General features: G+C 42.7%; 1 protein-coding gene and 1 non-coding gene across 2 annotated transcripts in view; both read right to left on the bottom strand.

Annotated features, from left to right (window-relative positions):
* Nucleotides 1–143: 143 nt before the first annotated feature.
* The window catches only part of TTC39C (tetratricopeptide repeat domain 39C), a 112699-nt gene continuing 100172 nt past the window's right edge, over nucleotides 144–12670 (bottom strand). The window contains exons 9-14 of the mRNA XM_056138094.1: nucleotides 12532–12641; nucleotides 11402–11525; nucleotides 6036–6133; nucleotides 3309–3413; nucleotides 1829–1867; nucleotides 144–302 (exon numbers count right to left, since the gene is read on the bottom strand). Coding sequence (XP_055994069.1) covers nucleotides 213–302; nucleotides 1829–1867; nucleotides 3309–3413; nucleotides 6036–6133; nucleotides 11402–11525; nucleotides 12532–12641 — 566 coding nt within the window. The 3' untranslated portion in view covers nucleotides 144–212. The remainder of the gene's footprint in view (nucleotides 303–1828; nucleotides 1868–3308; nucleotides 3414–6035; nucleotides 6134–11401; nucleotides 11526–12531; nucleotides 12642–12670) is intronic.
* Nucleotides 9759–9865, bottom strand: LOC130045644 (U6 spliceosomal RNA). The gene has a single exon (XR_008795610.1). It is a non-coding gene; the product is annotated as a U6 spliceosomal RNA (small nuclear RNA).

The raw sequence follows: 12670 nt of genomic DNA, 5'->3' as shown, positions 1-12670 counted from the left end.
TCTCCCCAGGGAATCCATTTATTTTCTCATCATTATTTTGAGCTATATGTTGAAAAGAGACGATCTTTAATATATCAGCCTAACGCGGGGAATGTGTCCCTGGCACAGGTGGCTTGTGGAGGAAGAGTCGCTCTTCACAGGACCCGTGTCTTCTGCTTTTATTTGAAAGTGCAGAACCTGGGTGGGGAGGGACAGAGGGGACTCCAGGTCTGTCACTGAGGAACCAGTTCCCTCAGAGAGGCCAGAGCAGCATGGATGCGGACATGCAGTCTGTTTTCAAAGTCATAGCCAGAGAAATCCTCCTGCAAATGAAGAGAGAGATTTATGACCCCAGTGACTCTGCTTTCGGTAACAGCAGTACCACCCACACTAAGTTTTGTACTTCTCCAAGGGAAAATCCTCTCGACTTCTAAAGGCTTCACATGTGCTTGGCTTTGTTGTTCTAACCTCAACCTTGGTGTTCGCTTCTAAAATGTCAATTGTAGGTTACTGGTGCTATCCCTGCAACCCTTTCCCCGTATTATTCCTCAAGCAGTAGTCTTATGTGGTATGCAGTGAGAACAGTAAGCTGCTGATAGAAATTCTTAACAACAAGAATCAAGTTTAAATAAATTCAAAACATGTTCACACAGCGAGTGTGGGTGGAGGGAAGCGATGGAGGAAGGGGTGCTGGAAGGCAGTGCAGTGTTAATGCGTGAAACCTATCAGGATCCGTGCGAAAAACCTCAGTGCAGACTTTTTTTTTAAAAAAAAGTGTCTGTGGGGGCTGGAGCAATAGCACAACGGGTAGGGTGCTTGCCTTGCATGCGGCTGACCTGGGTTTGATTCCCAGCATCCCATATGGTCCCCAGAGCACCACCAGGAGTAATTCCTGAGTGCAGAGACAGGAGCAACCCCTGAGCATCGCTGAGTGTGATCCAAAGAGCAAAAAAAAAAAAGTACTATAGCAGGTAGGGTACTTGTCTTGCACACAACCGACTCAGGTTCAATCCCCATTGTCCCATATGTCCCCCAAGCCCTCCCAGAAGAAATTCCTGAGTGCAGAGCCAGGAGTTACCCCGAAGCATCACCAGGTGTAGACCAACAACAACAACAAAGTGTCTGTCATAGAGGTAAGTGGGAGGGAAACTGGGGACACTGGTAGAAGTGGAAGGGATTGTTGTTAGAACAAAGCATGCCTGAAACTCAGTCATAAATAAATTTGTGAATCACAGTGCCTCCATGAAATATAATATATATACATATACATATATATATATAAAATGTATGAGAGGAACTGGATAGTACAGCACTTAGGGCATTTGCCTTGCATGTGGCCAACTCAGATTCAATTCCCAGCACCCCAGACGGTCCCACAAATCCACCAGGAATAATCCCTAAGCTCAGAGCCAAGGAGTAAACCCTGAACACCTCTGGGTGTGGCCTGCCACCTTCTGTCCCCGCTGACCCCAAAATATCAGTGTAAATAGTTTCAAACTTTTTTTTGTGATCTTGGCAATCTCATTTAAAAATAAACAGCTCACTGATTCAATTACTTATCACAGTTCTCTTCCAGAAATACAATCAACCGAACAATTATTTCATAAAATTTCTTGAATTCAGGTCTGGGGAGATAGCTCAACGTGCTGGAGCACCTACTTTGTATGAGGGAGGCCTACGTCCAATCCCTGGCACCGGATGGTACCCCAAGCACTATAAGCACTTGTGGCAGGAGTAACCCCTGAGCACCTCTGGAAATGGCTCCCAAACAAAACTTCATGAATTTCAATTCCAGCATACACTTTGGAGGACAGAAAGGGCCCCAGAGAGATCTTCACTCATCTCTTACCTTTGCTTGAAGAAGTAGAGTTCTGCCTCTTGCTACTGTCTGTGAATATCAAGAAAAATATATGATCTCTTAATAACTATACTTATAAGAATTCAAGCAGAAAATTTTGTAACAGGATATGTTAAAGCAATCCATGATAAATAAAGAGCTGAGTTCAACCATAATGAATATTCTAATATACAGCTATAAGTTTTCATCAAAGTAGTACCTGATAAGTGATTTCACAATGACCCCAGTGACTCTGCTTTCAGTAACAGCAGTACCACCCACACTAAGTTTTGTACTTCTCCAAGAGAAAATCCTCTCGACTTCTAAAGGCTTCACATGTGCTTGGCTTTGTTGTTCTATAAAGTACATCTTAAATGAGTTCTAAAAACTTAGGGTAGGGGACCAGAGATATATCACAAGGGTTAAGGCACATGCCCAGTTTGATCCTCAGTAAGGCACTGTCTCCTGACCCTAGCAGGTGTGACCCTGGAGGCTCTGAAGTGCTTCCAGGGTGGCCAAGGGGGTACCTCCATCACAGTGGCAGAGAGCACTGTACCCAGAGCTCCCGCACTGAACCTCTAGCCTGGCTTGCTGATAATCACCAGAAGATGCCTCCAGAGCACCCATTAGGTCAAACCAAAAATAATTATTTAGATTAAGATCTCATCAAAAGTCCCTGAAATGCATATAAACATATAAACATATGCTACCTTGAGAGTAAAAATTTCCTGAGAAGATGTAATACTAGAAGTTTCTATCAAAATTCATGAAAACTTGCATTTTCAGTTTTGGTAAAATTAGGATTCTAAATAAAACACTGGTTAAAAGCCTGTCTCTGGCAAGAGAGGGTATACATATTTAAGTTTCAGGCTAGTATGATGTTTCTATTAATTAGTGTAACCTTTACAAAGTCTAACATACTTGAAAGCTATGCTAAATTTATTTAAAAAATTAGACTTTAAAAAGTTAGCATTGTTAACAAATGACAAAATATCCTATTATATCATTTGGAAAAAAAAAAAGGGCATGATTTTCCCTCAAAAAAAATTTTTTTTTAATTTTGGGCATCTTACGCATTGGTGCTCAAAGCTTACTCTTGGTTCTGTGCTCAGCGATCACTCCTGGTGGTTCTCAGAGGATGGTGAGTGGTGTTGAGGTTTGAGTGCAAGTCAGCCACTTGCAAGGAAAGTACCTTAACTGCTATACCATATGTCTGGTCCCTCAAATAACTTTTTATCTAAAAACTTATACTTGTAATTCTAAATTCGGGAAAGAAATCACCTCCTTAAATCCAGAAGATAGTATTAGCAACTTCTTGGATTCATGGAAGAAAAACAGAAAAAAACACAGAACTATGTTTCTCTCTCTCTCTCTCTCTCTCTCTCTCTCATATCCAGGGATTCACAATACAGTGAAATTTATTTTCTCTTTGCCTACTCATTTGTGCATATCTGCTGCTAAACATTCGTTAAGAAAATACATAAATTCTTACCTCTGGTTTGTCTAAGAGAAGACAGCCAAGTTCATAGCAAGCATAGGGCTGAACGTATAAGTTATTCTGACGACATAGCTCATCTTTAAGAGCTCGCTGAAAGTACTGAAATAATACAAATATCACTAGAATTAATTATTTTACTACTTAATGTTCATCCTTAAGAGAGTCATTTGGCTGGAGCGATAGCACAGCGGGTAGGGCGTTCGCCTTACAAGCGGCCAACATGGCCGACCCGAGTTCGATTCCTCCGCCCCTCTTGGAGAGCCCGGCAAGCTACCGAGAGTATTTGATATGCCAGACACAGTAACAATAAAGTCTCCAATGGAGACGTTACTGGGCCCGCTCGAGCAAATCGACGATCAACGGGAGGGCCTTTACCTTTTTTTTAATGTTCATCACATCCTCAGTAGATGAGAAAAGAGGTGTATTTATGTATTTTATATTAGGTTTTCTGTTTTGCATTTTTTACTCTTCATTATTTATATCTTAGAAATCCTTTGCATGCTTCTCAGGCAAGTTTTTTGCAGTACATTGGCACTCTGCAGTCACCCAAAATTGGTGTTATTTTTCCACACCAGTTTCTAATGATTTATTGCCGAGGGTATCTTTGCATCTCCAAATTTCAAAATCTGATTTTAACAGTGAAAACTGAAAGCACACAAGCCAAGTATCATCTCTTGGTATGTGTTTCAACTCTTACCCTGCTGGCACTAAAGTGTAGTATCTAAAGCTTGGGGCAGAGAGATGAACAGAAACTTCCTCAACGAAGAAAATACAAATGGCCAAAAGGCACAGGAAAAACTGCTCTGCATCACCAACCATCAGGGAGATGCCGATCAAAACAGTGCGATATTACTGTGCAGATACTGGCACGCATCAACAAGAACAGAAGAGGCACACATATGCTGCCTGGGCACAAGTGTTGCTGCCGAGCACACGTGGCGCCGAGCACGTGTCCCCTTCTGACATGTGTACTTTCACACTTTTATATCTAATGCTGGCATGTGTACTGGGACTCCCTCTCCACTCTGGAGAAGCCCACGTAAGAATCCTCCCTCCTCTCCCCTTTCTCTCCCTCCCTCTCTCCTCTTCTCCCCCTCCCTCCTCTTCTCCCCCTCCCCTCTCTCTCCTTTCCTTCCTCCCACTCTCTCCCTCCCTCTCTCTTACTCTTACTCTCCCTCTCCCCTTCCTCAAAACTTACAAATAGAACCTAGTTTGCTACTTAAAAAAAAAGAACAAGAACAAGAACAACAAGTGTTGGCATGGACTCGGGAGACTCTTATCCATTTGGTGGGAATTCTGACTCATCCAGCATGTCTGGGAAAAACCTAGGAATTGAGTTTCCATTTGACCTAGCCTCTCCACTTTGGGTAATATACCCAAAGGGCCCCAAATGAAACTGGACATAAGATACATGAACCCTGGGGGTCGTTGCAGCACTATCCCCGACAGCCAAAATCTGGAAAAAACAAAATGTCCAAGAATAGATTACTGGATAAAAAAAATCATGATACATATACACAGTGGTGTATTACTTGGCTATAAGATAAAATCATGTGCTGCTACACAGAAGGATCTGGAAAGAATCGTGCTAAGTGAGGTTACTCAGAGGAAGAGAGACTAGGGAATCATCTCTCATATGCAGGATCTAAGGAAGCATAATGGGGGAATAGTGAATGCCTAGAGACAATGGATGCAAAGAATATGAGAAGTGGTCTTCACTAAGAAATATGCCACTTGAGGGATAGAACAAGGAGGTGACTATGTCTATGGGGAGAGAAGGACTCAACTGAGTGGAGGAGGTGGTGCTGAAAGTTGGCAAAAGGTTATGGATGAAACCCTATTAACAATACTACTGTAAACCACAGTGCAAAGGCTTACAGAAAAAGCACCTCTCAGAGGCAGACTGGTGGGTGGGAGGCAAAGGAGGCACACAACTGGTGGAGGAAGTGGACTCTAGTGGTGGAGGAAGTGGACTCTAGTGAGGGGATATCAGTGTTGAAACACTGTTTGCCTGAAACCCAATTATGAATAACTTTGTAATTTCACAGTAACAAAATTTTCAAAAGTATGCTAAACAAACTCGGAGAGCCTGGCACGCTACTGAGAGTATACTGCCCGCTAGGCAGAGCCTGGGAAACTCCCCATGGTGTATTTGATATGCCAAGAACAGTAACAACAAGTCTCACAATGGAGATGTTATTGGTGCCCGTTCGAGCAAATGATGAACAACGGGAGGACAGTGCTACAGTGCTATGCTAAACAGAATTATTTAGTAATTTCCATAAACCCCACCTTGAAATTATAATCCAAGCACATCCATACCCTGAACTTAAAAGATCAATTACTGCATATAAATTCTTAAGAGTTTAAATGAGGATCTAATTACAGAAAAACCCCTCAAAATAAACCATTCAACTGTCATGACGCCTTTCCATTATATATATATATATATATATATATATATATATATATATACCACTCAAACCAGCAGCTTTCTCCGCCCTAGCTCCAGACCACGACAATGATCTGTGCCTACAGAGAGGGGAAGTGAACACATACGGACAGGCCTGGTAGCCTGGTAATTTTTGTATTTTCTAACTGTGACATTGGCACCGCTCCTTCAAAATTACCTATTTTGTCAAATTTGATTAATAGCTCATGCCAGAAAGAAGCGCAGGACATTTCCTGTTCTTCTTAGTTGTGACAACATTAACAGTTTACCTGAACAGCATCTTCCGAGTTCCCTAAACATTTGTGTATGGCACCAAGAAGCAAATACTTTAATCCAGCAACAGATGAATCATCCACTTCATGGCAAGCTTAAAGAGAAGTGAGAATAAAAAATAGGTAAAGGAATAAACATGATAACCTCTCAGTACCTGTATCGCAAACCTTAATGCCCAAGTTGGGGGGGAGAGGGAGGGGAGAGGGGAGGGAGGGAGGAAGAGAAGAAAAGTGCCTGCCACAGAGGCAGGCTAGGGATAGTGGGAGGGAAACTGGGGACACTGGTGGTGGGAAAAGTACACTACTGGAGGGAAGGGGTGGATGGATGTTGGAATATTGTATGATTGAAATCCAACCATAAACAGCTTTGTAACTGTGTATTTTATGGTGATTTAATTTAAAAAATTAATTGAGGGGCTGGAGAGACAGCACAGCGGGTAAGGCGTTTGCCTTGCACGCCGCCGACCCAGGTTCGATTCCCAACATCCCATATGGTCCCCTGAGCACTGCCAGGAGTGACTCCTGAGTGCAGAGCCAGGATTAACCCCTGTACTTCGCCAGGTGTGACCCAAGAAGCGAAGAAAAAATATTTGAAAAAGGGAGAAGTGAGAACAGGGGAAAGAAAATTTAATTCCTTTAAAACTCATCAACAATTTAAGAATTTCACTGGTTGAAGACTTAATCAGTTCATGATCTGCCCCCTAAAAATCAGGGTGGAGACAATGTAGGGTACTGTGGGATCTTGTTGTGAGATGGATAACAGAGTGTTCTAAGCACTGGAAGGATGTGGCAGGAATTACGGACAAGATCACACTTGCAGTGCTAAGACCTGATAAACTAAACGCACAAAGCCTACGGTGTGCTGGATGAAAAGCATTTTTAAAATGCATCTGACCTTCCATATGACCCCACAATACCACTTCTGGGAATATATCCTGAGGGTGTAAAACAGCACAGTAGAAATGACATCTGTACCTATATTTTCATTGCAGCACTGTTCACAATCTGAAAACAATCCACGTGTCCAAGAACAGATGACTGGTTAAAGAAACTTTGGTACATCTACACAATGAAATACTATGCAGCTGTTAGGAGAGATGAGAGATGAAACTTACTTGTAAGTGGATAAACATGGAGAATATCATGCTAAGTGAAATGAGTCAGAAAGAGAAGGACAGACGTAAAAGGACTGCACTCATTTGTGGAGTATAAAATAACATAACATGAGACTGACACCCAAGAAGTAGACATAAGGGCCAGGAAGATTGCTCCATAGTTGGAAGCCTGCCTCATGAGCAGAGGGGAGAAGGCAGCTGGAATAGAGAAGGGATCACTAAGAAAATGATGGTTGGAGGGATCAGTCAGGATGGGAGATATGTGCTGAAAGTAGATAAAAGGACCTAACATGATAATCTTTCAGCATCTGTATTACAAACCATAATGTCCAAAAGTAAAGAGAAAGTATGGTGAATATTATCTGCCACTGAGGCAGGGGGAGGGTGGGAAAGGTGGGGGTATACTGTGTACATTGGTGGTGAGGAATGTGCACTGGTGGAGGGATGGGTGTTTGATCATTGTAATGACTGTAACTCAAACATGAAAGCTTGTAACTGTACCTCATGGTGATTCAAAAATATATTAAAAAAATGCAGCTGACCAAAATCACTGCTTACCAGTTCATTCTTAAATGTAGCTCCTTTCCTACAAAAAGTTTACTGTATATATACTGCTAGATGGATTAGAATAATTACTTCTTTACATCTTTACAGATTAAATAATACAATAATAAATTTCAGAACTGGGGTATATGCTTTCCTTTGTTCTTTCAAAGGGGGACACACCTGGTGGTGCTGGGGGTTCCTTGGCTTAGTGGCAGGTGTCAGTCACTCCCAGCAGTACTTTAAGGCCTGTATGTTGTTAGGGATTTAATGGAGCCTCATGCATGCAAAACCAAGTGTGCTGGCCCTGTGAGCCCTCTCCCAGTTCAGAACAGTACCTACCCCAATTACTGCCTATTTTTATGGTTGCCTGTGTGTTTCAATTCCTAGTACATGAGCCTGCTTGTAAAAGAATACTCAAAATTCCTCATTGTTTCTCTGACTTAGATATTGGTAGACAGTTTAGTTTTCCCTTTTGGAGAGGGAAGGGCAGGGACCCTGGGTCATACCCAGCAGTACTCAGGGGTTAATCATAGCGCTGTGCTCTGATATCACTCCTGGTAGGACTTACGAGGATGGATCAAGGTGCTGGGGTCCGAACCAGAGTTGACACAAGCAAGGCAAACACTTAACCCCTGATTTATCTCTTTAGTCCTGGAAGACAGCTTAGAATTACATTGAAAGTTTAAAACGAGATGGGTTTTAAATTTAGTACATCCTTTTAAACAAACAGCACAACTCAAGAATCCCAGGAAATGGCTATTTAAGTAGGACTCTAAGGAAGGCCCCTGTACCTACTCTAACCACTGATCTCTCAACACAACTTCCTCTGCAGCTGTGTTCCTTTGTTCTCTTAAAGATTAAAGATGGCAAAGGTTTTGACCTTTGAAGTACATGAAAGTTTTTTTTTTAAAAATAAGCAAAAGGTATCTGTAGGGAAGTATTATGATAATGTATTGATTCAATAAACAAATACTATATATAAATATATAAGTGGCCCAAAACTAGTAAAATGTCAAGAAATATGATAAATATTCTATAATGGCTACCAAATGATTTTTGAAAAAATTTCAAAGCACACATACTAAACCTTTTGAAGAGAGGAAAAAGACAATTTACATGTGAGTACATAAAGGTAATTTATAAGTTTATGTGTGTAAAAACGTATTTCGGTACCTCCATCCTTTTGGATGGTACGGCTTTATTGGGGGTGGAGGGTCCATAATCCCTGACAGTGCTTGGGGGTCCTGCAGTGCCAGGGACCCAGCTGAGAGCGGCATCTAAGCTGGACATGTGCTCTAACACATGAGCTTCAGCTCCAGCTCCTGGACACATGTGTCTTTAACAGAGCAGTCACCTGGTACAGGGAGCATGGCTTCAGTGTCCCCACTGCAACGGAACACAGTCCTCAGCAGCCCTGAGCACCCAGGACTGTTCCCACAGGAGCTGGGCTAGTCTCCTTACCGCCTAGAGCCTTGGCTTCCTCCCTATAAACAGGGTCTGACAATATTGCCTGTCTTTACACTTCCCCATGTGGCAGTGGGAAGCAAATGAAATAATTTGTTTGAGTCAAGTCCCTCAAATGCCAGCCACCAACCCTTGAGAAGAAATGTGAAGGTATTCATTTTTACAAACAAAGGTCATTTTATTTTAAAATCAGTTACTCCTACAATCATAATAAAAATGACTCTATGGAGGGTATATTATCATAACCTAGGGCTTATGTTTTTTTTTTTGCATTTTGGGTCACACCTGGCGATGCACAGACAGGGGTTATTCCTAGCTCTGCATTCAGGAATTACTCCTGGCGGTGCCTGAGGGACCATATAGGGTGCTAGGAATCAAACCCAGTTAGCCACGTGCAGGGTGTACCTGCTGTACTATCACTCTAGCCCTGCTTGTGTTCTTTTTTTTTTAAGATTGTTGAAATTTTATTTTATTTTATTATTTTTGGTTTTGCACCACACCAGCAATGCTCCAGGGTTTCTCCTGGTTCAGCACTCAGGAATTCCTGGCAGCCCCAATTACTCTCTCTGGCCCTAAGGTTGTTGCAATTTTAAATAAAAATATGGAACGCTTCACAAATTTGCGTGTCATCCTTGCGCAGGGACCATGCTGATCTTCTCTGTATCGTTCCAATTTTAGTATATGTGCTGCCGAAGCGAGCGCCGCTTATAGTCTTTTAATGCATGCATTAAACATGTTGGCTTCCAATTACATGCCTCTATATTAACGTGAGACATGAGCATATACATCCCACATGAAAGGCTTGTACACTTCTGAGGTCCATCTGAAGCAGCTTCACTCGTGCTAGGAAAGAGCCCACCGGGAACTAACGAAATGTTCTTCCGTGGGAGAAGGCATCAGCAAACTTAAACTGTGAGCACACAACACCACCACTCAGCAAGCACACAATGATGGATCCAGGATCCAATAGGGACTGGTCACACAAGCATGAAGCCAAGCTAGAGAAACATACCCATACAGTTTCTCAGATCATTTCAAGGACAAGTGTGATTAGTTGATGGAGACAGTCAGAAGACTCGCTGACAAGGGAAATTTGAGGGGTGACAAATATTCTGTAACTTGACTGTGATGGTGGATGTGTTAGGACCAAAGTGTAGCCATTGTAGTTGTTAACAGTCATTTTGCTATTCTATATGATTATGTAACTGACAGCTGAACTGAGTGTGAACCCGAAACCACATCCTGGGAAAGGGAACAGAATGAACAAAATTGACAATGCTTGCAGAGAGCGCCAGCCAATCAGTAAAGAGAAGGAATCTAGTGGTCGGCCAGGCACAGAAAGAACAGAAAAAAGAGGCACTCACAAGTGGCACTAACCAATCAGCTTAGAGGTGAGTTAAGGAGAAAGAAAAATGTGTTTTTAGGGTACTAAAACCCTTCCCCAAAGTGGCTGGGGGTCATACTACAACTGTTTCTCTATTGGGGTGTGGCCTTGGATTGGTCAGTCTCTGTAACACTCTCTTAACACACTCTCTCTCTGTAACACATTCTCTCTATAACTCTCTCTCTCTCTCTCTCTCTCTTTCTCTCTCTCTCTCTCTCTAACAAATCTCTTTAATAAAATCTTTGAACTCCTTACGGGTGCCTTGTGTTCAAGTCGCAGACCCTAACAGATGCTAAGGTGTAGATGCTTATCAAAACTCACCAACCTGCACCCAACTATCTGCACATCAGATGATGAAACAGGCCCCCTGGAACTGAGGGCTCTCAGAGAGAATGTGTTCTTACAAACAGGTCCAACACAACAGAACCTGAGAACTGGTCTATAGAACACAGCTTACCAAGCGGCTAATTGGGAGGGGACACTGAGGCTATGGGACAATGGTGGAAGAAACTGGATACTAGTGGAAGGTGTGGTGCAGGAATAGGGTATGTACGAAACCTTATCATTAGCGGTACTGTAAATCAAGTGCTTCAAATGAAAAATACCTAATATTTAAAATGTATTAATTATACAGTTACATACATCTCTCTAAGTGTGCTTCCAGCAACTCCCGTGGGTTCAGACTAATGCTGTGGACATCCAGTGGACAGTACCCACACTGCCCTCAGAACAGCGTCTACCTGTCACCTGCAGCAACTGTGCCAGGCGGCCAGACCTGACCCGTTCTCTCTGAGTCGGACACTATCCCTGAGGAGCTACAGCCTGGTGCGTGGAAGGCGTCTCGCTCGTTTTACCTTGACTCATCCTCTGGAGGTTGGGGAAGGAGCAGTTGGGCAGGGCCTTCCACAGGTACAGCACCTCCACCGCCGCCAACACGCACAGAACTCTGCTTGGGGCTTGTTTCCGAAACCTCTCTGCCTGCAAGAGTTAGAGTAGTTAGGCCCTGGGTTGTGCCTGTTTTCTTTCATTAAAAAAAATTTAAATGAGGGCACTTTGGAGATTTTTAGAAGAAGACGAATTCCACACAACTGGCCCACTCCAACAGGGCTGAAAATAAAATTCTTTCTCTATAAACATGTTTGCCTTCCCACTTATACATGGGATGGTTTTTCTTTATTCAACTTAGTCTACCATCAAGATCCAGGGTATATTCTGAAAACTTTAGGGATTCATTTCATTAAATCACTCTGGCTGGCACACAATTCAGTGGGGTTAGAGAAGGCTCATTCCTGATGAGGGTCTGGTGACCTTCCCGCATTCTGTGTGGCTCCGCGCTCAATGGCACTGCCCGCTGTGATCTAATTTAGACTTGAGACTTTTATGACACTCCCATATATGGGAAACTAATAAAAGTAAATTTATGTAAAAAATCAAGATACAAGTGGCCATGTTATAATCCATAGCAATTCAGGAAATTCATGCTTAAAACTGCTGAATAAATTAGAAGCTTGATCGCTCCTGTCCTTTGCCCTTCTGCTAGTGAAATGGACACCCGCTTTTGTGTTTTAGTTAAAAATGGGACACAGTTGGTCATTTTATTTACTCAGTAGCTATTTCCTAAGTATGAGGCTTCTGCAGGTGCGTTTATACACGTGACATGAACAAGGGTCTACATCTCTCGCCCAGGTTCTGTCAGTGTGTTGTCCTCAGAAATGGCCAGACTCTGTGGACAGACGCTTTCCCTCTCCGGACAGGATCCTCTGCTGCTCAGAGTCTGCCATTTCTCCCCACTCCCTCCAACATACACAGCTTCTTGAATCATTTGCAGTCACATTCCATTCTGTGCAGAAAAAACTTCTCTCTGTAGCAGTGAATAGTATAGTACAGGGCAAGCCACTTGTCAGCTCTGAATAAGACCTCTTCCTCATAGCACTGGTTACAAACGCTCATCACAAACAAAACTCGAGCTCAAGAGGCTCCATACCTTTTTCACTGAGAACTGTTCAATCTGGTTGTTTTTCCTTTTGAAGAGTTTCTGAACTTCTTTAAAGACAAGCTGGGCCCCCTCCACATCACCAGTAGCTCCCTGGCAAACTGTAAGAGAGCATTGGTATTGTAAATTA

This window comes from Sorex fumeus, unplaced genomic scaffold (genome assembly GCF_029834395.1).
Source record: "Sorex fumeus unplaced genomic scaffold, SorFum_2.1 ptg000128l, whole genome shotgun sequence".
Taxonomy (NCBI): domain Eukaryota; kingdom Metazoa; phylum Chordata; class Mammalia; order Eulipotyphla; family Soricidae; genus Sorex; species Sorex fumeus.
This window is presented reverse-complemented; position numbering and strand designations above follow the sequence as displayed.